The sequence below is a fragment of the Gossypium hirsutum genome, chromosome A09 (assembly GCF_007990345.1).
Source record: "Gossypium hirsutum isolate 1008001.06 chromosome A09, Gossypium_hirsutum_v2.1, whole genome shotgun sequence".
NCBI classification, from domain to species: Eukaryota; Viridiplantae; Streptophyta; class Magnoliopsida; order Malvales; family Malvaceae; genus Gossypium; species Gossypium hirsutum.
In genome coordinates, this window is record NC_053432.1 from 62813766 (window position 1) to 62840013 (window position 26248).

General features: G+C 32.9%; 3 protein-coding genes across 13 annotated transcripts; 1 reads left to right on the forward strand and 2 right to left on the reverse strand.

The window, feature by feature from the left end:
* Window positions 1-4471: 4471 nt before the first annotated feature.
* Window positions 4472-10474, forward strand: LOC121206098 (protein MLN51 homolog). 8 transcript variants are annotated; one of them, XR_005901082.1, is made up of 13 exons: window positions 4478-5270; window positions 6464-6566; window positions 6674-6876; window positions 6978-7401; window positions 7489-7813; window positions 8269-8383; window positions 8757-8879; window positions 8978-9033; window positions 9143-9200; window positions 9292-9358; window positions 9436-9515; window positions 9932-10026; window positions 10122-10474. XR_005901082.1 is itself a non-coding variant. In XM_041076377.1 (10 exons), the coding sequence occupies exons 1-9, from the start codon at window positions 4744-4746 to the stop codon at window positions 9317-9319; spliced, it is 2049 nt and encodes a 682-aa protein (XP_040932311.1). In that variant the 5' UTR covers window positions 4472-4743; the 3' UTR covers window positions 9320-9358; window positions 9436-9858. The 8 variants fall into 8 exon arrangements, 1 of the variants encoding a protein (XP_040932311.1); XR_005901078.1 differs by having other exon boundaries at window positions 4472-5270; window positions 6978-7813; XR_005901080.1 differs by having other exon boundaries at window positions 4472-5270; window positions 6978-7813; window positions 10156-10474.
* A 322-nt stretch (window positions 10475-10796) lies between these two features.
* On the reverse strand, window positions 10797-16225 carry LOC121206099 (centromere protein C). 2 transcript variants are annotated; one of them, XM_041076379.1, is made up of 11 exons: window positions 15911-16225; window positions 15718-15806; window positions 15117-15219; window positions 14866-15005; window positions 13707-14680; window positions 13503-13602; window positions 12569-12651; window positions 12260-12338; window positions 12062-12172; window positions 11167-11323; window positions 10797-11083 (listed from the first exon to the last, which is right to left on the reverse strand). In XM_041076379.1, the coding sequence occupies exons 1-10, from the start codon at window positions 16009-16011 to the stop codon at window positions 11193-11195; spliced, it is 1911 nt and encodes a 636-aa protein (XP_040932313.1). In that variant the 5' UTR covers window positions 16012-16225; the 3' UTR covers window positions 10797-11083; window positions 11167-11192. The 2 variants fall into 2 exon arrangements, with proteins under 2 accessions (XP_040932313.1, XP_040932312.1); XM_041076378.1 differs by having other exon boundaries at window positions 12260-12344; window positions 15911-16224.
* A 2242-nt stretch (window positions 16226-18467) lies between these two features.
* On the reverse strand, window positions 18468-22132 carry LOC121206100 (E3 ubiquitin-protein ligase At1g63170). 3 transcript variants are annotated; one of them, XM_041076381.1, is made up of 5 exons: window positions 21771-22132; window positions 20006-20818; window positions 19557-19682; window positions 19188-19464; window positions 18468-18858 (listed from the first exon to the last, which is right to left on the reverse strand). In XM_041076381.1, exons 2-5 carry the CDS (start codon window positions 20650-20652, stop codon window positions 18673-18675), a joined length of 1236 nt encoding a protein of 411 aa, XP_040932315.1. In that variant the 5' UTR covers window positions 20653-20818; window positions 21771-22132; the 3' UTR covers window positions 18468-18672. The 3 variants fall into 3 exon arrangements, with proteins under 3 accessions (XP_040932315.1, XP_040932316.1, XP_040932314.1); XM_041076382.1 differs by having other exon boundaries at window positions 18468-19093; window positions 21771-22076; XM_041076380.1 differs by having other exon boundaries at window positions 21705-22071.
* Between the last annotated feature and the right edge of the window lie 4116 nt (window positions 22133-26248).

A 26248-nucleotide genomic window follows, 5' to 3' on the forward strand; every position in this document is an offset into this window, starting at 1 on the left:
CTATGAAATTGAGTTAAAATGAATAGAATATGAATTAAAATAGCTGAATTTGATTGATTAGATCAAGTTAAGCCTCGTATGAGTCTATATCGATGGAAAAACAAAGTTTCGGACTAGTCGATCCATTTCAACGTTTTGATGATTGAGGTAAGTTCGTATGCATTAAGTATTATTATATTTGCATATTTAATGCGTTGAAATTGTACAAATGATATATTCATGACTATTACTATGTAAAGTAATACATCGAATAATTATATGTGGCACTTAATGTGCGAAGTATCGGGGATGGCACTTAGTGTGCGATACATCCAGAATGGCACTTAGTGTGCGAAGTAATGAGGATGGCACTTAGTGTGTGAAACATCCAGAACGGCACTTAGTGTGCAAGGTATCGGATATGACATCTAGTGTGCGATACATTGAGTATTCAACGGGTAAATGAAAGATGTGATTGAGTATGAGATTGGTACGAGATGATACAGGTATTTACGGAAATTGGTACAATATGGTACAGGTATGTACGGAAATTGGTACAACATAGTACATATATGTACGAAAATTCAATTGAGTATTGAATCTATGAAAATGGTGAGTTCATGATCATTGTGGAATGAATAGTGATTGAATAATAAATTTGGTTGATGATTATAGGCTTTTGGGTCAAAATGAGTTGAGATATGCTCCATTTTCACTCATTTAAATTGTGGCTTAATGGTTATGAGAAAAGGGTAAAGATTGGCAAATTCTTAGATTTGAATTGCTATTGAAAGCATGGAAAAGAATAAGTTTTTGGATGATTTAAAGATATTTTGCTATGTGCTTGATATGTGAATACACATAAGTAATGTAAACTCAGGTCATAATGCTTTATGATAATTTTCTAGTTCTTGTGATAATAAAAATTTAAAAGCTAATGTTGTTTTAGGCTAAGGTCACGACATGTTGGATTGACTTAAATTGTTTATGCTTATAAATTGAAGTTATAAGCTTTATTTCTTTGAATTATGAACTTACTAAGTTGTGAAGCTTACTTTGTGTTATTTTTCTATGTTTTGTAGTGTTTCAGAAGTTTGCTCGGGTTGGAAGTCAACGGAGATCGCATCACACTATCCTGCTATTGATTTTTGGTATTTTTACACTTTGGGGCTTGGTATATGGCATGTACAGGCTAGAATTTGATATGTATATATGTTATGCCATGAGAGTTGGCTAGCAAATGATATGTTTGTGCTTAGTTTTGGTATGGATTTGAATAAGTTATTGAAAAATGATGATTTAGTTATAGTAAAGCATGTTTTGAGCATGGAATTGGCTGAAAATTCTGGTATAAATGCTGTTTTATGTTGCTTGTAGGAATGACCCAAAAAGGGGTGGCAATTTTGGCTTAAACCAAGCCTGCATTGTGCCATACGGGCGTGCCTTGTGGCCATGTATGCAAAGCAGTAACCTCCTAAGATCGCATAGTTAAGACACATGGGCGTGTCATATGGCCATGGGCTTAAGTCAGTAGCTAGCTAAGTATCACACGGCCATAGCACATGAGCGTGTCTGTTGGCCGTGGGTGAAAGTCAGTATGTATACTCTGTTTTAGCACGGCTGGATCACATGGGTGTGTTTGGTACCCGTGTGAGGCACACGGGCGTTTGACCCCTGCAGAGATGAAAATTTTCTAAGTTTCCAAAAGGTTTCAAATGTCATCGGTTTAGTCCCGAACCTCTTTCGAGCATGTTTTAAGGCTGTGATGAGCCTAGTAAGGGACAATATGATTGTGAATGATAAAGGTTTTAAATTATGCAAAATGTATGATTCAAATGTGTTTAAATGTTATGACGTAAGTCTGGTAATGCCTCAAACCCTATTCTGGCTTGGGATACGGGTAATGGGTGTTACAGTTTTGATAAAAGATAATCTGAATTCGAGACAAATTATTACTGAAATATATCTAAAATACATGGATATGATTTGTACATGTTATATGGACTTATGATGTGGAATATATATATGGAGATTTGATTATTGTGAGCTCATACATGTTTCTTGATTTTTATATGAAATATATGACTAACATGAGTGTTGAGGATATGTGTTTAGGCTTTTGGCCTAGTTGTTTGAAATACGTTTTGTATGCTTACCTTATATGTGAAATAATAGTAAGTTAAATTCCATGTTATATGGATTTACTAAGCATTAAAATGCTTACTCTGTTTTATTTCCTCTATTTTATAGTAAGTTGGAAGCTTGTTGGGTTGGAAGCTGGGCGGAGATATCTTAACCTATCAATCGGCCTATTTCGGTACATATAGAAAACTAATTTTGGCTATAATGGCATGTATAGGGTAATTTAACCAATGTTGGCTTAAAAGTATTTTGTTGTAAATAGCAATTGGAATGGCTTGAGTAAGATATATTTGATATGTATATATGTATGGTTTTATCATTGTATTTTGTGTTTGATGTGGTTGAGCTAGTATGTATGATATAAGTAAGCATACATGTGAATTTGGTCAAATAGGTAAGTTTGGATATTTGAATTATGAAATGATATTACATGCACAAAACTTGATTTTGGTATGGTTGGATATCTTATTATGGTCTATTGATGTTCAAAAATGTTTGGTTAGGTTAATGTCAAGTTTAGGTGAGAAATGTGGAATTAGAAATGGCCTATTTTCGTCTACACGGGCAGAGACACGGGCGTGTGTCTTAGCCGTGTGTGACACACGGACTAGCACATGGTTGTGTGGTTCGGTCGTGTGTCCCTTGCATCTTTAAAATTACAAAACAGAATGTTCAGATATTCTCACACAGCCTAGCACACGGGCGTGTGGCTTGGCCATGTGACCAAGTCAGAGAGCACCCTAATTTGGACACGGGCTGGGACACAGCCGTGTGTCCCTAATTCGGATGCCCACATGGCCTGAGACACGGGCGTGTCTTTTGACCGTGTGAAACACATGACCTGGCCACACGGGCTTGTGTCCTCTACATATTGGAAAAATTTTGATATTTTGCAAAAAATTCTCTGAGTACTCGGATTAGTCCCGACTTGTTTCTAATGCATATTTTGGGCCTTGAGAGCTCATATAAGAGACTTTATGATTGATTTCTGATATAAATGTGAAATGATATGAAATGTCTGTAGTCAATCTGTAAACTCTGATAATGCTCTATAACCCTGTTTAGGCGATGAATATGGGTTAGCGGTGTTACAAAACAAGTCGATGGTAAGCATCCTGACTGTTGAGATCCATTCCAATCCTCCGTCTCCTGCCAACATCGCCCTCAGGCTTGACCCATCCACCACACCACCTCCATGGACACTTTTCGTCATTCATCTTCTACAAGAATATAACGATTGGGGCCCATTCGCTGACTAGCATCTTATCAAAAGAAAGATCCATGCGCATCCAACCGCTATTTGAGCAGTCCCTTGTGCAAACTGACATTTTCACATTGATACTTACAGAGCTCTCTTGATATCACACGTCTCTCATGACAAATGAATGATGAGAGACCCCAACTCCGACAAGATCCACTACCATCTGTTCACCCTCAATCTGCCCTTATTTCGTTTCAAGACGATAACATCCAATCCATGCCCACTCCTCAATCCAGTGGCAACATCCTCGACAATTTGAAGCCCACCCGACCCACCATAGCGCTTAACGATAAGGCTTCTCCTATAACCCATCCTCTTGTCATCCGGCACTGCCTCTGGCCTACCTACCCATCGCTCGATTTCCTCTTCCCCTCATCAGAATTGATATCCTACTCATTAACTTCCCCACCCTCTATAGACAGTGTCGCCGAAACTGCTACCATAACCACTTAACAAATCATTAAACCGCGACTATACCCTATTTCTTCTAAACACTTAGAAAATAGAAAAAAACTAAATAGAAACCCAAACTACTATGCTATAGAAGTAGACATAATCGTGCTATAAAAGTAGACATAACCGTGCCATAAAAGCAGACAAAACCGTTTTAAGCAAACTTTAATAGAGAAATGTTTCTTCTATGGACAAAAAGTTCATGAAAGCCTATACTTAAAAACGGAAGGAACAAATTCTTCATTTGAAAACACACAACAAAAACAACTATAAACAAAAGATGGTTAACGCAATCAACAAAGAAGCTTATGTTCATCTTTGTGGCAGTTAACTCCTAACTAGAAGAATAAACTAGAAGAATAAAGATGAATTAATTCCAAAAGTTAAATATTATTGATTTGTGGTGAAAAACCGAATGATGGTTAATTGTTTATTTTGATATCCCAATTATTAGTTGACCTCAATTGAGACATTAATTACATGTGGAAAACGTGGCAAGACACTATTGGTCGCCAGTCTTAAAACTCCTTTTTAGATTTACCCAACAGGCTCCAAAGAACTCATGTGATCTCAAATGCATTTCCTAAAATACCCTTCCTATTCTACTTAATTACCGAAAAGGCCAAAACCAGAAAAAGGAAAATACAAGAAATCAAAGACCTATCTCCTTTCAATTTCACCCAAAAATCCCCCCACTCCCAAATATCTTTCTTTATAAAAATCTAGGGTTTACCTAAGTAACGCTATCCCCTATATTTCCTATAAAATACATAAATATCCTAATTTTTCCTTTCAATTTAAGGGTTTTCAGGGTTTTGATTTTCTTCGAATTGGATTTTTTTGCTTTGTTTTGTGTTTTTGAATAATTAGTAAGTTTTAGCGATTGGTGTTTGGTTAACGAGAAAGTTATGGCTACGACCGGAGAAGAAGTGGAGTACGAGAGTGATCCAGAGGAGGTAAAGCGTTCACTGGCAATGCGGAGGAGAGAGGCTGCGAGTGATGATGAAGATAATAATACTGAACCGAGGATGGATCGAAAGACTGTGGTTCATTCCGATGAATCCGACGGCCAGGGAGGTGCTGCAGATTATGATGATGGCGAAGAAGAATTGGACTTAGAAGAATCTTATGATGAAGAGGAAGAGGAAGAGGAAGAAGAAATTGATGAAGGGGGGGTAGAGAAAGTAGGGAAAACAGTGTTGCAAAGGAATTTGGATGAAATTGGAGAAGATTTGAAGGAAGCCGTGGTGAGTGATGTGAATTGGAGTTGTACGGATGAGGAAGAAGTGGATGTGGAGATTAATGATAATAATGATAATCATGTTGAAGAGAAGGATGAAAAGGAAAAGGAGAATGAGCCATTTGCTGTGCCAACTGCTGGTGCATTCTATATGCATGATGATCGCTTTCGAGAGAATGTTGGCGGTCGTCGTAGGTATTCAAAAAAAATTTGTTCGCTTTTCTAGTGTAATTTACATAATATGTTTTAATTTAACTATTTAAGCTATTAATCGACTGTTTTCTAGTATATGGTGTGTTTACCTAAGGGTTTTGTTATGCTTATTTTAGTTTTCTTAAGGATTGAAGTTGGAATGCTTACTTGCCTTGCTACTTAACTCCCTATGCAGACAATAGAAATTAATAGCAAATAAGTCTTTCATACTTTTAAGCAATGTTACAGTTGGACGACAAATGTGTTTGGGTAGGTTTGGCACCTATGATATTCATGCTCTGTGTGCAGCTGTTTTACCTTTTGTCCTCGGGCTGGTAGTAGGTTTTAAGGAAATGTAAGGTTGTCATGAGAGTTCGGCGTACTTTCTCTTCTAGACAAGTATGATTGCTGACACAATTTGATTACAAAATTTTAACAGTTGGAATGAGGACTGAGGACATAAAATGCCATAATCTACTCTAGCATAATGCTACGCAAGTAGGGCTACATACTGGGTGCTCTCATACTTGAGACGTTTTCCTTTTTTCTGGTGGTTGTTTTTCTTTCATTTGGGAGATTAAAAGGTACCTGGTTTGAATAAGACCTTTGTTATAAAACAAATAGTGCCCAAATATAAGGGCAAATTTGACCTTATTTGATCAAAAGTTAGGCCTAGATTGATTTGGTATTTGATGACATTATTGGTGATAATTATTTCTTTCACTCGTTTGCTTATGTGTAGGGGAAAGTAGGATTTAATTATGAACATACTTTTCATCTATACTTAATTTATCACTAATATATGTGTGTTTGCAAGACTAATTGTAACTGTGTCCATATTTTGTAAAGATTTGTTATATGATCCAACTTTTTACCTTATTAATGGGGCATTTGAAACCAATAACTTGATATTTTTGATACATGTTATATTGATCTATACAATGGGATGGCCCTTTTCCATGGCATAAATCTCAACCCTCACATCCTAGGATTTGAGCTCAAGACTTCCTAGATGAAGACTTCAGCTCTAACCACTGGGGCTTATCCTTAGGGACAAACCACTTACCTGATGATAATGTACTATCATTGCTTAATTTTTGGTCCAGACATGATTTCAATCCTCAGTATTTTTTTTTTCTTTTACACTAGTTGTTTTTATGTTTTAAGTTTTTTATCAATATCGTTTGCCACTTTAGGCGAACACGTGGTGGAAGAAAACTGTGGGAATCCAAAGATGATAGGAAATGGGGACATGACAAGTTTGAGGAGATGACTCTGCAAGAAAAACATTATCAAGAGGTAAGGGTTGGCATGCATTCAACTTGCATGATTAGTGTTCTATTTTCCTTAATGTTATTTGATCTGATTTTGTTTCCCTACTGATATGTTTTCCCTTCCACTTTCAGGGAAGATCTTCTAGAGGTAGATATCGAGCTCGGAGTAAAAATCAGGGTCCAGATCATGGTTATCCTAGGGGAAGTAGGTCCAAAGCATTTGGGAAAAAAAACAATCAGAACCAGGCTCCTAAGTCTGTGAGAGGGAGAGGACCCAGGAAGTATGAACCTACCATGAAAAACAGCAATCAGGCGCCTCCAACACGGAACAGATCGTGAGTATTAACATGCATTTGTATACTTCAATTTTCTATATTGTCATACACTCTTACCATGATTAAATCTGCATGACATTGAATGAGTTAAAACATTTCAGATCTGGAAAACCTCTTGAGAGAACTTCACAGGCCCCTTCAAGTGGAGTTTTCATGCATGCAACAAATGCAGATCCTGCATCAGTTCCTTCTAGGAAACATGTTTTTGCATCAAGCTTGAGTTCTGCTTCCCCACCTTTTTATCCATCTGGGTCTTCCAACAAAGACGTTACTGTGACTCAGAAGGACATGCAAGCTGGAAGCATGAGCAGGAATCTTCGCCCTTCTGTTACAGATGGGAATTATTCCGTGTCACAATCCAATTCATTAAGAGGGAAGAATGCACTTGATTCTCTCAACATGGCAAAGCTTTGTATAGATGATTCCCGTGGGTCAACTTCTGTGAAGCCTTTGAACAATGTGCAAATGCTACCTTCTGGATCTTCATTGGGTAATACTGGTCAACTCTCTCAATCCAGGGTTCAGGTTAGAGGCACACCTATCCCAGGACAGAAGGCTTATCAGTCTACTCCACAGCAGAACCAAGTCAACAGAGTTTCTCCACAAATGCAGGTCAATGCTGTTCAGAGAAGTCCTGTTCAAGGTTGGGCTCAGTCTTCTATACAAGCGGCTGTTCAGCAATTGGGCCAGCATCCTGGTATCGGGTCTCAAGCTTCCTCTCCGCCAAAAACAGCCATGTCAGTCAATTCAAATGAATCTGGAGAGGTTGACTCTTCAGAAACAAGTAGATCCAAGGATGCATCGGTGAGCAAGGGGAAAAACAGTGTTCAAGGAGCTGGAAGGGGCTCTTTAATGTACGGTGGAGCTCAGATCATGGGGGCTACAGGGAATATTGCTGTCCACAATGGTGATCAAAACTTTCCTGCCTTTTTGCCAGGTAAAGCTTTTTATACTATTAATTATTTAGTTTATACTTTAACCTTTTAATTTTTCTGGAATCTACCTGAAAAGGTAACTGTAACATGCGGACACTGTCTTACCTGGAACAGTGCATACTAAATCCCTGGCTGCACCTTTTGAATTATGAATTAAATCAAATTTATTAAATATTTGATGTAGTTTTCATCTGAATATTTTTAATTTCCTTTGGCTAAGGTCAGATTGAGTTTTAATTCCTGGAATGTGGTGGTTTTAGTAGGGATATGCTTTTTATGAGTTGACTAAAGATTCAAGCTTGCTTGAGTTTGTGAAGGGCAATGGCTTTTGTGTGCTTGGTTGGTTAGATTCATTTAAATCATTCTATGCCTTTTGTTTTACAGTTCTATGCTTTCCTTGTATTGAACTTTTTTATAAGCTCAAAGTCTTTTTTTCCCCTCAATGATTGGCATGCAGTTATGCAATTTGGAGGCCAGCACCCCAGTGGCCTTAGTGTTCCTGCAGTTGGCATGGCATTTCCTGGATTTGTTGCCCAGTCCCAAAATGGTTTGGGAAGTTCAGAAATGACATGGTACAGTAATTCTTTGCCTGTAGAAACTTTTTTTCTGTTGATAACACGAGGCTTCCTTTGGTAAATAAAGTTATGTCTTTGTCAGTTCCATAACTGGCCACAATTTTTTTATGGAGGAAGTTCCTCTCCATAATGAATCATACTTATCAATCTGCTTTTAAGACTCCCCATATTTTCAAAATAAGTTTTTTGTAAAAAAATCTCCAATTTGCTACAGATTTTGACAGTAGTAGAAGGGTAAGGTAGGAATCCCTTTGAGTGGGGATATCTATTTGACTATCAATGCAGCGCTAAATCTCTCTTGATTGCTTATTTTCATTCTTGTTAAGCTGTTTAATCGAAGAGCATTAATGATTTTTGTTTTCACGATTAGGCTACCAGTATTGACGGGTGGTGCTGGGGCTTTAGATGCAACATTTTGTCCACCTTATATCCCTGTTGACGGGGCTTATCATGCCCGTTCTTCAGGACAGACGTCTTCAACAGGATCCTCAAGGTGTGTAGCTGGTTACAATTTCTCCCATTCACAAGTTGCAAAAATGGTTATTATGGTTGCTTACTAATTTTTTATTACTATTTGATCGCCCTTTGCAGCAAAGAAAATACTTCTAGCAAACCCATTAATGAATGGAAGCCTTCTCAAAAACCTGGTAAGCAACTATCTGTCCTGGTCTTAAATTTGTGGACTTTGGAACATAGGCAGTTAGCACTCTGCCATATTTTTATGTTTTAGTAGTTAACTAGTTGTCTCCTATGTAGAGCTTGTGAATGATGACTATGGTGAACGACAAAATAACCCAAATAAGCAACCTCGCAGGCAAGTGTGGATTCTGTGAATGAGTGGAAAATATTTTTCAGATACATCATTTATTTTGTGTTCTGATTCGTTATCCTTGATTTCCATACAGATATTCAGAGATGAGCTTTAGCAAGTGATTTACTATAGATGGAGCCTGTCCCAATAAGCTGATAAAGGTGATGGTTTGGCTATGAAAGTTTTTATTATTTTTGTGGATGTTTGACGTTTCTTATTTACTGGTTGGTGAGTGCAGGCCTTTTCTTCGAGGCCTTTGGCGATCTCCAGCTTTTGACCCGGACCACTTTGGCTGCAATTTGTTTCTGGATATTGTAGGTAAATCATGCTTCGTCCCTAGTTAATGCCTTCTTAATCTGTTTGAAATTTGAGGTTCTGTTTTTCCTAGAAGAAACTTATAGCTTCTGTGGCTTTATTTCGTGTCCAAAAAATGCACAAAATAACAATGCAGTTTCTATTTCCGCGCCTCTCTCCTCCTCCGATGAGAAATTGGAAATTTCTTATGCAGCTACTGCCACATGTGAAAAATGTTAAAGATCTTTTGTAACTAATGGCACTGATTCAATCTGGCCCGTTGTGTAATTTTATAGTTTTATTAACATTTTTGCTTAATGAGTTGAAAATCCATACATCAGCAGCTCCTGTTTTTTTCTCTTAGTAATCGATGGCGTCCTTGTTATTTCATCATCCTATAACCTTAAATCTCTCGCTTTTCATCTATGTTGTCGTGGCAGAGGTTATAAATGACAAACACACCTGCTCATGCTACATCGAGTTTCAAGAATATTAACGTGGCTTGACGGGTGGATCTCCCTCGTTTAAATATATGGTATGAATATGAAGTCAGATAAAAAGATAATATTCTTTCCTCAAATTTACTGCTTGAAAATTCCCTGAAACCACCACAATTATTGTTCCTTACAGGCTTTTTCTTGTGGCGTGAATTTTGTAAATGAAGGTTGTGAGAAATTTAGGCAGAGGCTTCTCCATGAAAATATGGAACAAAGATTATTTTGGCAGCAGCAGCAATTTGCTTTGGTATGATAAGTTGTGTAAAATGGTGGGCTTTGACGTTTATTTTCCCTTTTTTCCATCTTTGTCTAGAAAACTTGCTTGGTTGATGAGTTAAGAAGCCTAGTTTTTAAAGTAAATATGTCATATTTTGGGAGTATTTATTGAGATATTTGGCACTTGGACTCTGCTATTGTGAAAGGGATGATTTAATTTAATAAGTTGGATCTGATGATTTAGTGGCTTTAAAGCTTTTATTCTGTTCAGAGCTCTTTCTTACTGTCGCTTACTTGAATTTTATATTTTTAATAATTACTAAGCTGGTATAAATGGACTGGGAGTTAAAACTTTTTACAATCAAATAAATTATCATTTTTTTAATATTGCAACGGAAAATAAATGTTTAGGAAGCTTTAAGCTCTGTTACAAAGAATCTCTCTTTCGTAGGTACTTTCTAAGTCTAACTAGGCCTATCCAAAACCGGATTCCCCACAAACATCGGATTTCCGGAAGAAAATTATAATTTAATTTTTTTTAAAGAAATTAACTGCCTTTACTTTAGACCAAGCCTTAGTACAAAAAAGAATATGAGGATCAAACTAAGAGAAAAATGACAATAAAATCCTTACGATCTCCGTATGTTCAATCGGAAACTTTTAACTATTAGAGATACCAACTGAAGTATAGAATTTTCTTTTTGTTCTTTGTTACAAGAAATGAAGTTATGAAGTCACATTACATTCAGGAAATTGGGTGAAAAGAACGTCTGAATTGGATGTCTTGCGGCAGCCTAGCATGGGTAGCCTAAGTACAGGCTCGAAAGTCGAAACCCATTGCATATCTCCAGGATCCATAGGAGACAAGCCTTCATTTGTCTGGCATGTTATATATCATGAGAAGAAAAAGGAAAAAGCACTCAACAATTAATTTTAATGCCATTAATGTATGCGGAACTTACTCCACAATCCACCAATCAAGGTTATCTCAGAACCTGGCAGCCAATTCAACTAGATCCTTGTACTCATCGCTTACAAAAGACTTCACTTTCAGGGTAGGGTTTTCACCATCAGCCTTCTCTGGAGACTCGTACTTTATCCCGATTACAGTTGACAAACCTGTACAAAAACAATGTACTCACAAATCCAACCACATAAAGTGTCTCATGTAGATCAAATTGAAAACGTGTGACATTTCTAAAGCAAAAATATGATGATGGATGTCACGTAAAGATCTCAGGTTCGACCCTTATTGCACTTCGGTTGTGCCCAAATAATAATATTAACTAAAAGCAGGACTAAATTACATGAACACGATATATTTGGTTTCAAACATCAAGAAGGCAGCACAAAAAATATATATATACGGCACACTTTTGCTCAATATTATTATGAACCTCAAACTTAACACGTATAAGCTATGCTAAAACTTGATATTATAAGTGATTCAGAATGAAATGACATCAAGTTGCAGGATGCCACAAATAGGATTGCCTTAAGTCGTTTGACAAGATTCTATCTCCATAACCTTGAGAAAGGGTGGGGACAAACTTAGGCTAAGCATTCAACAAAATTAGAGATTAAGGGCTCATAGAATCAAGTAGAGATAGTTGAGTAAAAACTACAGTAGTAATGAGCCACACTCGAATTATAACAAACTGACATACTTGTCATCAAGATATTATAATGTATCAAACTATAACACAAGTGAAGCATGCGTCATCCTTAGAGAACAACTTTGGGTGAAATTTAAAGTTCTTTCAAAAGGCAGTTAATTTTAAATTATAAATTTAGAACGGGACAATAAAATCCTTGCATAGAAAGGGAAAAAAAAAAAACATAATTGAAGGTACTCACTTGAATGTACACGTCCGTATAAGAATCTTTCACCTTTCCAGAATTCCAACGGTCTTGATCTGATCCTCGTGCTTCGTCTCCTCCCTTCTGTATCGAATGTAGTACCAGCACCTAGAAAGGAAGAAAGCACAGAGTCATTGCAAAGCAACTACAAAAAAACTCCAAAGATGCAAATTGAAGTTTTGGTATTAGAGACACCTGCGAGGCTTTGTCTCCGAGAAATTTCTTTCCTCTTAAGTACACGGTGTGCACTTCGTTTTGTTTTGCCCTTCTTATTCTGTTGCTAAAGAAATGAATTGAAAATTAGAAAAGTTGGGAAAAAAAAGTTGAATTGAGAAATTTTCAAAAGGGAAGGTATACGAGTTTGAGAAAATTAAGCAGAATCAGACAAAAATAAATTTTGGAAAATGGAAAGGTAATAGCATAATTTCTATATATAAGCCCAGAAAAGCAGAACATAACTATATAAAATAATCGATAAGATAAATAATTGTGGAAATTACAAACCTCATGCAACTCCTGACCACTTTCTACAGCTCTTGAAGGCCCATCCATTCCATGGTCCTCATCCATAGCAGGATTTGCTTGATCTAGGGAACAGAAATGTACACAAATGAAACTAATAAATTGGAACCATCAAAACTATATCAACGACCAAGGTAAATTAGGCTCATGATGTGCTAGGTCCAATGCAAATAAAGGTGGAAAAGTATAAATTAAAATGTAAATAAATCTAGTAATATAAGATTTAGAAAGAAATTTTAAGGACAATTTATTTAAAGCATAATATTAGGTAAATCCACGATATGATAGAGGGAGAGAGAGGGCGAGGAATGAGCAGAAAAGTCCTATAGCGTCAGATATGAGCATAAAATAGACTTGGTATCTGATTATAAAAGTGTGAGAACTATATAACATGTAGCAAGTTATGTGTAACTCAACAAATCAACCAGGAAATATTTTGGTGGAGAGGTTTTCCTTAGAGATAGAGAGGGTGGAGACAAATTTGTACCACTCACAAAAATTTTATATAATAAGTTAACTATCATCCATTCATCATAATCATGCAAGAAAAAATCTTTAGACTTTTTGAAGGATCATAAGCATCTAGCTAGGCATTTGGATAAGCTGAGAAGTAGATTGCCTCCACTTATTTGTGCACCACTAAGTACTGGTCTTTCATTATGACAGCCCCCCCCCAAAAAAAAAAAAACCTGGGAAAAAAGGGCCAAGGGCTGAAAGGAAAAGAGACTAATAAGGGACATTTTCTTTTCAGTTTGCATAAGCCATAAAAAAATTGGAAACCAACCATTATTCTATTTTGCAACCACTAAATGAATGACAAGGAAAAAGAAGTCCTTGCAACTGAGGCATTTTAGTATCATTCATTTGCATCCCATCCCACAAGAATATCTCATGGAAACAGAGAAAATAATCATACCTGACTCTATCTGAATGGTATGTGAATTAACAATGGTTGTGCCCTCCACATTAAGTTGGACATGAGCAGAAACCACTGCTTCTGATGGTATATCTTCTACCTGTGTTTTGTCACAATACCTCAGAGTTAATTAAACATTTAGTAACAAAGGTTAGCACCAAACTGCAAATGACTAACTCTTGAAAAGTCAATATGAATACTCACCCTTCCACCAAATTCAGTTGGTTTTCTTGTTTGACTATCTGTATCAACTTCAGGCCTACTTAAACCATTATTCTCTAAGCCAGCCTGAGATCCACTTGAGACAGCACTAATACCAGAATCAAGTCTCCTATCATTATCATTAACAAATTTGTCAAAAAGACCAGCAAAATCTCCCCCATCGAGCTCAGTATTTGCATTAGCAGTCGTGGTTTGATTTGATTCTAATATTGGAGACCTTAAGAGTAGAGACACATTCCGTTCCTTTTCTGTATCAACCTGACTAGATTGTTTTTTGATACTTTCAACAGCAGATGCACTTCCCCCAGGTGATTTGTCAATATTGTCAGTTGGAAAAGGATGACTAAGAGGATCTGACTGCAACACATATTTATTCTGCAATGACATTGAAGCTAATGGATTTCTTGGAGGAGTAGGAGAAGCTAAATGATGAACAAAACTTTCAGACTGTTGCTGTGGTGATCTTCTATCAATGCTGTGTGACACACTTGGTTCTTTTTCTATACCAACCTGATCAGACTGTTTACTAGTATTTTCCATTGGAGATGCATTTCTCACAGGTGATCGGTCAATATCATCATTTGAAAACGGATCATTTAGTACATTGAATCGCGAACTTTGTTTCTTCAGCAATGATACCGAAGCCAATGAACTTGGCGGAGTTGGAGAACCTGAACAATGAACTGAACATTCAGCCAGTCGGTTTGGTGTCCTTTTACTAATCCCTTTCATCAAATCTGATATTGAATTTCTAGGCTTTGTCAAGTTTTCTTTAGAAGCCTTCAAATCAATCCTTCGTATATCTTGCAAATCAGGAAGGCATATTTTGTCCAGATCAACAGGCTTGATCTGCAACCGCTCCTTTAAAAGACTGACTGCCTCGTCCCCATCATAATTACTGGAAAGCAAATGATCCAGAAGTTGATTAATATTGTTCTCTGCTTTGGTCACTGAACCTAAGGAGTATATAACACCAATTTATCATATACGCAAAGAAGGGAAAATTTAGTAGCATTATAAAACCAAACACTACGAAAACCTAGTCATATTGCAGGTTAGTTTTAGAAGATATCAAGAAGGGGAAGCCAAGGGGGTATAAAGTAACACAATTGAGTTGACAAATCAACCTTTCTTGACTCACCAGCCAACTTCTCTTCTAGTTCAAGGACCGGGTCAGATTTTTCTTGTTGTGAACCACAAAGTGGACTACGAAGTTCCTCAACAAAGCTTTCCCCCGGGGACATAGAAGTAGAATAGCAATGTTTGTACTTAACTGATCTCCTGAAAATAAAATCACAAGGCTATGTTACATACAAATATACAAAAGATAAGAGAAGTAACAAGAAAATTGAATACAACAGAAATTCGGATACCGAAAAATTTTGATCAGACCTCGCTATTCCAGGGCGACGAGGGCGTGCAGCCATGGATTGAGCATTTTCATCCAAATTTGATGGAAAACCACCTGTTTGTTTCTGTATTTCTTTTTTGGCTTCTATAACAACACAAACATACATCGAAAAGCTGAGTTCATGTGAATAGCTGCAGATTAAATTTTCCAACAACAATAATAACAATCATAAAACAAAATTGAGCAGCAAACTAACTTTGCACATCAAAACACTAAGTTCATACAAATAATTGCAAATTAGATTTTCCAACAATCATAATAAACAAATAAGCAAATACATAAAAAGGCAATTGAGCGGCAAACTTGCTTTGCACATCGAACCGCTAAGTTCATAAAAAAGATTGCAGATTAGATTTCCCAAAAACAAGTTTTAGAAAAGCCGCAATTAAGCAGCAAACTTGCTTTACAGTTTGCACATCGAAAGGCTAGGTTCATAAAATATTTGCAGAAAAGATTTTCCCACAATGATAAAAAAGAAAAAAAAAAGAAAGAGAGCAATTGAGCAGCGAACTTAGCATATCGAAAAGCTAAAATCATATAAATAATTGCAGATTAAATAAAGCAAATGAGCAGCGAACTTACTTTCAATCCTTTCAAAAGCCATAAAGAATTCCTCCGGATCGTTCAATTTATCGATATCTAAACTTGGTTCTAAACTCACAGTTGGCTGACTACAAAAGATTAAAGAAGTAAAATTAAATTCAACTCTAATAACATTAATCAGAAGAACAAAAAAAGAATTAAAATGAACCGAGCAATTTAGAATAATCTTAACCTTGAATTATGTTTCAAAGAAAACCGAGCTCGTTTGCGGCCTAAAGCCGGTCTTCGTTCTCGAGGATTTTCCATAACCTCTTCGGCATCGGAGATTGACATATGGAGGTTACACGAATCCTGAATTGGTATCGACAAAGTGCTTAAGCTTGCCCAACAAGTTTAGAACGACTTTTCAATGGCTGGAATAAATAAACAGATTAACCGAACCAAAGTAACAGTGGGCTTTAATATGAATCGAGACAGAGAGTAATCGCAATCGGCAATCGGCAATCGGCAATCGGTAATTCAAGTGAAATTGCTGTCAATGGTTTAATGCTTCTCTTAGTCCCTATATTTTTCAGACTTTTAACATTTAATCTACCAACTTGTCTCCCATTAATAGGTGTTTTTTCATTAAGTTAAAATATGCTGTTAGTCCCTGTATTTTTATAAAAGTTTAGATTTTGTCCTTATTCTTTAAATTTTAAAAATTCAATTTTCCTACTTTTTCAATTTAAAAATCATAGTCCAATTATTATTGTTGTTAGTAGATTTTTTTAAAATTTATCAACTTAATATGTTTATTTTTAATTTAAAATTTTAGTCCAATCATTATTGTCATCGATAATTTTTGTTAGAATTTATCAATTTAACATATTTATTTTCCATCAATCATATGTCACATTACATGAGAGCAGCCTAATCAATATGTCAAAATAACAAATTTTAATTAAAAAATACTTACGATTTTAATAAATAACTAAGATTTTTAAATAAAAAAGACTTTATTTTTAAATTTTTTAAGTATAGGAAATAAATTTTAACTTTTGTTGAAGTATAAGGGCTAATAGCATATTTTAACTTTTTTACATTTGAATATGTGGCATTTCAGTTGTCCAACTACGCCTCCTAGTCCCTATACTCTTCTTTCCTCTACTTCTAATTTTTTATAAAATAATAAATAGTATTATAAAGGTACTTTTATATTTAGATATTTTATATAATATATTTAAATAAAATAATTTAAACATTAATTAAAAATCACTCTCTTAAAAGAGTTACTAATTTTTAATTCACATTCATTTAAATGATAATTTTTTTTACATAATTTTTTTAATAAAATTACTTTTACATAATTTTTTCTCACTTATGGGTATAACATAATTTATATTTTTGTACTTTTATCATGATATAAATGCATCAAAAATATTTTATTATTTATTTTTTATAAATTTTAATACATTAATAAATTTATTAAAATATTATTTTTTATTATTTTTGTATGTAATTATGTAGAGCCTCAAATTCTAATCCAAGAAAAAGGGAAAGAATAAGTTAGAATGGATTTGGCTACACTTAGAATTGATCATGGTCAAGTCTCTTAATCCAATTCGAAAGTTCATCTAAAAAAATAAGAGGGTTTAAATAAAGAAAAATAGGTTTGAACAAAAAATGAGGCTCATTTTCTAAATGAGTCAGGCCTCGGATAGGATTTTTTGACCCTGGCCCAACCCGAATAAATTAATTATTTTCTAATAAAATTATCTTGTTGTTTTGTTGCTGTTCGTGGTTTTTTGGTGTTATTTTTACTATTGTTTTTGTTGTTTGGGAGTTTTTTTTTGCTACTGTATTTAATGTTTTTTCATTGTCGTTTTTAATATTATTTGGATATTGTAGAACTTATGTTTTATTATTAATTTTGCTACTATTTTAATTTGTTTGTTGTTTTAATATTTGTTTTAATATTTAAGTGTATTTGATATATTATATTGATTTTAAATTTGTTGTATATAATAAAATAATTAAAAATTTTAATATGCAAACCGGCTCAAGCTCAAGTTTGGCTTTTATAATTCAGACTGAGTTTAGACAAAATTTTAGACCTATTTTTCGGAATAGGCCTAAAAAATAGCCTAAATTTTTGTTGAGGCCCAACCCACTATCTCCACTCCCCTACTTTATTTTTTTTATCTATTTGAGTCCTTCACATTTGATCGATGATGTCATTATATTGGATATTAATTGATGAAAAAATAATGGGGTGAGTTTTAACCAAGTTTAAATAAAGATTTGAATAAAATATTTAGCTTGATTATCTTTTATAGGATAATATATATATATTTTTTATCATTGGCCTTGGCAATTAAGTTTACTTTGATCATTGAACTTAGCAACAATATCCATTTTAGTCCCTGCACTTAAAATTTTATTTTTTTATTGTCGGTCCGATGATTAAACAGATCAAACTGGTTGAACAGAGAAGTGATGATCTAGCTTGTTCAACCACCAGTCATATTATTATAACAGTAAATATAACATTCTGAAATTACACCATCTCATCACCTAAAAATATATATATTTTTTCAAGTAATGGTGTAAGACAATCTTATAATGTTAAATTGTCGCATCATTGAACTTTTATAATTGAATGACAAATAAACCTAATTCTCAAATTTAAATGCCAAAGTGAATAAAAGAATTATAGAAACTAAAGTGAATAAATTATCAAATTCAGGGTAAAAAATTATATTATCCATTATTTTATTTAATATAAACAAATTTGTTAACACCAACAGTTGCAATAAAAAAACGATACTGAATAAAAAAAACATGATCACATGAATGTACGAATATCTCAAAATATTTTTGACACAACATAAAATAATATAAATACGATTTAATATAACAAAATACATAAAAATAGCTATGAATACAAGATATGAAGGTCGAATTGTTTAAGACATTGCTTCGTCTTTCAACTGTCATTTTTCCAGTATGCTGTTAATTTGAATCTCCGGTTAATGGTGAAGCACTGTCACTGGTGTTGCCAACCTCTGTTTTACAAAGGGGACAACATGCATTGATTCTCAACCATTTATCTACACACTTTACATGGAAGACATGGATGCATGGCAGCTCCCTCAGTTCGTCATTGTCTGCATATGCTGCCAAGCAAATACAACAAACCTGCAACACCTCCGGTCCGTAAGTTCGATTATTATCTACATTACTCAGACTTGGATCTATGTGTCGGATACAAGTATAGAGCTAACATGAGCATGTTCAGGTTTTTCGTATATTTGAAAGGTCTTTGAAGGGTCACATTCCCATATCAGATGGGTATGGGTCAGACGAGTGCCAAATAAAAATGAAGGGTCGAAGTAACACGGAATGCTTTTGTTCGGTTTCATCTAGTTCGATCCTAGCAAGTACACAGAATTAAGTTCAAGTGGGTTGCATTTTACATCTAAAGACCGATAAACCGATAGCAACAGCATTGAATGAATTGAACTTACCGCATCTTCTCCCGATATCACACGTTCTTTTGCAGTACCGGAAGCCAGAACTCCACATGAAACATCCGGATCATCAACATTTACAATTTTCTTAGATTTGAACCTGTAGGTCGGCAATGTGCTTATAGATTCCATGGTGGCTCCTCTAGTTGGCGAAAAGTGCTGCCGAAAACCGAGGACAGAAATTACGCAGGGCAAGCAGCAACAAATTGCTGCACATAGTATGAAAGGCATGGCATATCCAATAAAGCTAAAAGTAAGGAACACTACACATAACCTGCAATGAAACCGATGAACAGTTCTTAAACCGCAACGGAACTGCAACTCTCAGTCAAAAAGAGTAATCGATATCATAAGTCCTCATCGTACCTGTATATTTTAGGAGCATCAGAAGGAGATGAATGACCACCAAATATCCACATATTGCCTATGATAAACCACACTGCGAAGAAACAATCTAGCACCATCTTGAAACGGTCTACTAATACATCAAACCTGCAAATCCAATGCCAATTCTTCACTCGATGACACCATTGATATGATAACATACGGAATCAAAAGAAATTTGTGAGATATTATAATAATTGTTTATATTATATAAGCATACATGTATCAACCAAAGAGTGTACTGCATTTTTTTTCCCATATTCGAGCTGTTTAGCCTTTGTTACTCGGACTCTGATGTGAGTATTGGATACGGTATCCATACCCATGTCCCTATATACGTTTGTGATGTACAAATTATTTTCCTTTGCATTCTATCCGACTTTATCATATAAAAGTAATGACTGACAAACAAATGCAAATTGCAAACACACCTGGTACTTAAGGTTCCGGAAATATGACCGTCCCTTGTTGATTCAGTAATGTGATCATTCTCCTCATCCAAAGCTTGAATAATTGCGATAGCTGTAAATGGTGTAGACTCACTGGGATTGCCGTAAGAGGAACCTTGACTTGAGTGCAACGAATCTTGCTCAATACCATCGTTGCGGTTACGGTAGCGCCAATAAAGAATAGGAAGTTTTGCAACACAACCAGATGCATAACCAACAATCCATGTGAACAAGGGAGCTTCTGGCTTTTCGTTTCTCGACAACGATAGAACCACCACAGATGCTGTAATCTGACTGACAATAAATAGTAACTCAAACAAAATCCATAATGCAGAATTTAAAGGGCTCCTGCGATGCCTCGTGAATGAAGAATTCCAAGAGTTCAACCCGTTCGAAGAAGTCTGATATCCGGAAGCTTGTGTGCTGCTTGAAGATCTATATTCATTCCGTGCTAAGTTCGCTCTAGAAGATAATTCATCCAGAGACGAGCTCGAAGAAGCATCGTCAAGCTCGTCATGCCATGTTACGTTAATGATGTGCTCTTGATTGCTATGGCTTTCCACACGTTCCATTAGCAACGGGTATTGGTCAGTTTGCTTGCTGTTATCTTCCGAAGAGGAACTGCCCATTTAAATCCGCCGACCAAATTACATAGTGTGGAAGCATAGGTTGCTTATCGACTTTCCAGATATCTACTGCTTTCCACCCAAAGTTCACAACTGGTACCACTCAACTTAACACTCGACAACACAACATCGATAGAACCAACAACTTTATTCCATCCATATACAAAAGCTGCCATGAATCGAACATGGAATCAATTTTATACTAATCATGCTAACAAAAACCATGTCTTGAAATTTCAGAGAGCATATGTGTGTGTATGTCGTTATAACACAATAACAACAATGCAAAGCTGGAAACTAAAATCAAGCAGCTCAAGCTCACCAAAGTGATGCATAAACAGCATAGTCAGCCGACAATGCGACTACAACATATTGAGGATTGCATTCGCTACAAATACATTAATAAATCAGTTCAAATAACTCGGCGATCATAACAGCCAACATACGATGATCAGCGATCAAACCCTAACAACCTAAAATATCTGATAATTTCACACAAAATTCATACAATACTAAATATGAACTAATCATAAATAAAAATCCAAGCAAAAAAAATGGAATTTTCAAAAGATAAAAAAATTCTTTACATTAAATTTGCAAAAATGCAACCTAAACTACTAAAAAACACAGTATAGTGGTGACATTAAGCATCAACAAGGCTTTAAATATCTGGTATTTCTACAGAAAATACATATAAAACTAAATTAAAACTACTCATAAATAAAAACCCAAGCAGAAAAAAGAAGAAGAAATTAGACCTTTTTCAACAGACATGATTGAAGTAAACTAAATGTTAAATTTCCAGTTATAATTTTGATAACCCATAACTCTATAAGCATAAATTTTCACAATAACTTGAGTTCAACTGAAAATTAAACAAAGTTCAATCTTCTATATATTTAATCTATGTCTTTTAAGCAAATTGGAATCGACCCATTAATTAACTAGAAGGAAACTGAAAACCCATTATCAAGTTTGCAGAATCAAATTAAAATAACATGAAAATGAGAAAGGGAAATAGATATTTACATTGGAATACAAGGTAAGAACATTACCTAATATTTTCAATCAAAACATCTTTAGGAAAGTAAATTAAAGGGAAAAAAAGTGTGAATAATTACACTGAAATAGCTTTCAAAGCACAAAACTTTTTCTTTTCTTTCATTTTCTCGAGAAAATATAGCGACAGCATTTCTGCTCCATTGCTAACTCCAAAACAAGAGAGAGAGAATAAGCAAGCGTGGTCTTGGCTGGTAAGAAAGTGATAAAATTCGTGGACCGTTTGATTGACAGAATTGAGATCAAAGTCGTTGATCTTTTCGCGACCTACTGGTTTTGATCTATTTATTATTATTATTATTATTGATATTATTTTGGGGACATGAAGATCTATTTAAGATGAACTATGAAATTTTCAACACGCTGCTGCCGATTCCGTGGAAAATATTTTTCTTTCACTTGAATGAATGGAGTGAATGACATTATTTTTTATTTAAATTATTAGAATATATATAATTGAGGTTAAAATATTTTATAAGTATCTGTATTTTTCACAAATTTAAAATCTAGTCTTTATATTTTTAATTTTAGAAATTTAATTTTTTAAATTTTAAATTTTAAATTTAAGTCTAATTATTAAAACTGTTAAATTTATTGATATTTTTAAAATAAAAAAATTATTTATAGTAATATAGCTAAAAATAATATTGTAATAAATTTAAATTAAAAATAATAATTTTAACAATATTAACTGTTAAACTTAAATTTTAAAATTTAAATAATAAATTTTTGAAAATAAAAATATAAGAACACATTTTAACCAAAAATTGAATTCCCATATGTTAAACATGGTGAGTGATGTGCGGCTAAGATTGCCTACGACCCAAGTGCTAAGCACAATGGCACGTACGGTGGAGATGAGCTTAGGGCTATGGCTAGCAAGAAATGAGCCGACAACCAATGAAATAGGGGCCATCGGATTAGAATAGCCAATAGACCGGTTTGATTAAGTGGGATTGAATTTTTTTTCTAAATTACTTCTTGAATTTTGGTAACAGCTCTCATATTTAAATTAAATAATTAGTTTTATTTTGAAGCTTGAACTATTTTTTACTTAAATTAGTCTTTAAACTTGATAATAGTTTTTATATTAGAGTTTAAATTTTAGAGTTTTCAAAGAAATATCAAATATTAACTTCAACCAAAAAAATTCAAATCTCAATGTGAAAACAATCGACAAATTTAAAAGTTAACTTGGATAAAAAATCAAGCCCAATACAAAACAATTACTAAATTCAAAGACTAAGTAGTACTCAAGAAAAAAGTTGAAACCTCAATATATGAGTAATTACAAAAAAAAGAAAAAAATATTTAACCCTAAAATTTCCTATTTTTTATGTTTATTTAGATTTTTCCCAAATTAAAATATGAATAATATTTTTATATACAATTTTTGCAATAAAAATAAAATATTGTCCAAAAATTTAGTTTGGTGTGACTCACCCATTGTTTTCCTAACTCCAAACGGAATAGATCAATACAGGGTATCTTTTAGGAAAATTTTTCAAAACATATAAACCTAAATTTATATGGTATATTTATACTTTAATTTTTATCCAATTGTATACATTTAAATATATAAGTACATCAATTTATTTTCATATTTCATAAATATAATTATTTGTATATATAATATGTAAAGTTAAAATAATATTATATTGACAATGATGTTATTGATTTATGAAAATTTAATCAAATCAAAATTTCATGTGTAAAATTGTACAAAATCAAAATCAATGTATAATGTTGCAGGTTATATCAAAATTTATATATAATTTTGAGATTTATCCCTAATGTCTCTATTAATTGAGCCACGTTTTCATGGTTGACGTAAAACACCTTGGGTTGGATACTGCTTTGAACATTATAAACATTAAATTATGGCAAGTCATTATGTGGATAAAAAACATAATCATACAACAAATATATTTATAAAAAAAGATATAATTTATAATTAAAGTTTTGATTGAACGGTAAGAAAATACAAATGTTGAACACTATAGAGATTTGTGAGGTATATTTGATTAACCATTAAAAGTTTTCAATTTTTTTTAAAATTGTGTTTGGTAACTATATTAACCTTTTAGATAATATAAAATTTCAATAAAAAAGTGTTTGACTGAAAGAATATAATTACTTTAAAATTCTTATATTATTTTGATATATAGTATAAATTATAATTATATAGTTACATAATTTATATTTTTAAAGAATATTATTTACTATAAAAATTTATTAGTATTATAAAAAAAATTAAGTAAATAACAATAAATAAAATTAAATCATCATGTATATTATGTTAGTCTAAAAAAGTAGTTGATAACACAACTACTAATAAAAATAGCAAGAAAAATAAACTTCATAGGCAAATTTATCTAATTGTTGTAGTGTATATTTTGTTAGGGTATTCCATTTTTAATATTTAACATATGCTCGTTATTATTATTTGTTGGTTTTTGACCGAGTTCATCATCATTTGAATTTGCATCATTAAGATTATCATAACTTCTTTCTTCCATGTACTCTATGAAGTATCAATCATCTTAATTCCACCCATGATTGAAGTTGTGAAATATGTAACATACTAGTACAATCCAACATTGTTTTTTTATACTATATTAAGTTGATGTTATTAATATGAGAAATATTTTTTTAGAACAACAAATGTATTCTCAACCACATTTTGAAGCCTTAAATAATTCAAATTAAAGCCTAAAGAGTTTAGAAGTTGTCTATGGAGCTTGAGTCTGTTACGTTCTCTCAAATGGTGCAATAAACTTTTCTATATGCACAAATAGCATTGACCTTATAATATTTTGGATTCACATGTCAATTGCTCTATAGTTTTAATCATAAAAACTTATATAAACTTAATTTGGACAAAGATTTATAGGTTATATATATCTTTTTATAATACATAAATTAAGTAAAAATAATATAAAATCTATAATATATAACCTTTAAAAATAAGATTTTATAAATTGTCCAAAATTTTCATAATACTTCTTATAAATAATATAATTTTTTACAATAACTTTAGAAAATTATTTTTTATAAATAAGTTAATATATAAAAAAACTATAACATTTTGTATGAACAAGTATATTATTTTTATAATATATAGCATGTACACATAAATAAGTTATGTCCATACTTGGTCATAATTTTTTATAAATAAAAATATTACAACACTATTATAACATGTAGATTATTTTTATAAAAAAATTTTGACCGTAACTTTAAAAATATTTTAGGATTTATAATAAGCTATAATATAATTTTTTATAACTTTATAAAATACGCAGATTATTTTTATAATAAATTTTTTAAGATTTATAAAACACTCATACAAATTCATACTTATAATATAATTCTTTTAACTTATATAAAAATATTTGTTTAAGATTGAATTCGGGTGTAATTACTTGAGTAATTACTCAAACTCTTATCTTCCCCTAAGAAATGGAAAGTATAATTGGAGTGCTGCGATTACACCCAATTTGGTGGGGCTCATCAATGGTGGGGCTCATCAATTACGATGGTTATTCAAATATGTGACTTTTCAATTACAAATAATTACACTTAAATCCAATTATTAAGTGAATTTTTAACCATGGTCAAAATATTAAGTTGATTTATAAAATCTTATGAAATAAATTATTTCTCATTTTATTAAAATAAAATAATCAAATTATTATTTTTAACTTTTATCCAAATCAATTCAAAATAATATAATCAATACCATATTAAGTTATGAAATAATGAATTTTCAAAAATCAAAATTTACTAATATCAAACGAAATAATTATATTCAGATCTTAATTTTACTAATATATCTGTAATGACCCAAAATTCACGGGCATCAGAAAAGTGCATTTTCGGGCCTTCGTTTTAGCAAACCGAATTAGTAAATAGTTATTAGAAATAATTATGGGCCTAGTTGTGTGTCTAATTAGGTTTTTATTTAAGTGAATTTAGTTTAATTAAGAGTAAGTAGGAAAAAAGAGACTAAAGTGAATAAATGGTAAAAGTTGAATTCTAGATTAAAAGAAAATAAAAAGGACTAAAAGGGAAATTAGGCCAATCCTCATAAATGAGGCGGCAAACCATGTTAAAAATCTTAGATACTTTAGATTTTAATTATATAATTATATATGATTTAATTATAAAATATATTATTAAATTAAGGTATTATAAATATTATATTATGAAAATAAACTAAATTATGTCAAATTTATGGTGATGATAAAATAAATGTGTAATGGTTGTATTTATACACTTGTAAAATATTTATATATTTTCTTAAACAATAAGTAAAAGATATTTGTATATTAATTATATTATAAAATTTTTATATGATAAATAAATTAAAATAAAGATAAATGTATACTGATTAAATTATACATGTGTAATGTATATATTTATACACTTGTAAAATAAGTAGATAATTACTTATAATTTAAATATAAAGATATTTATTAATTAAATAATATAATATAATATAATATTATAAAACTAATAAAGTAAATAAAAGATAAAA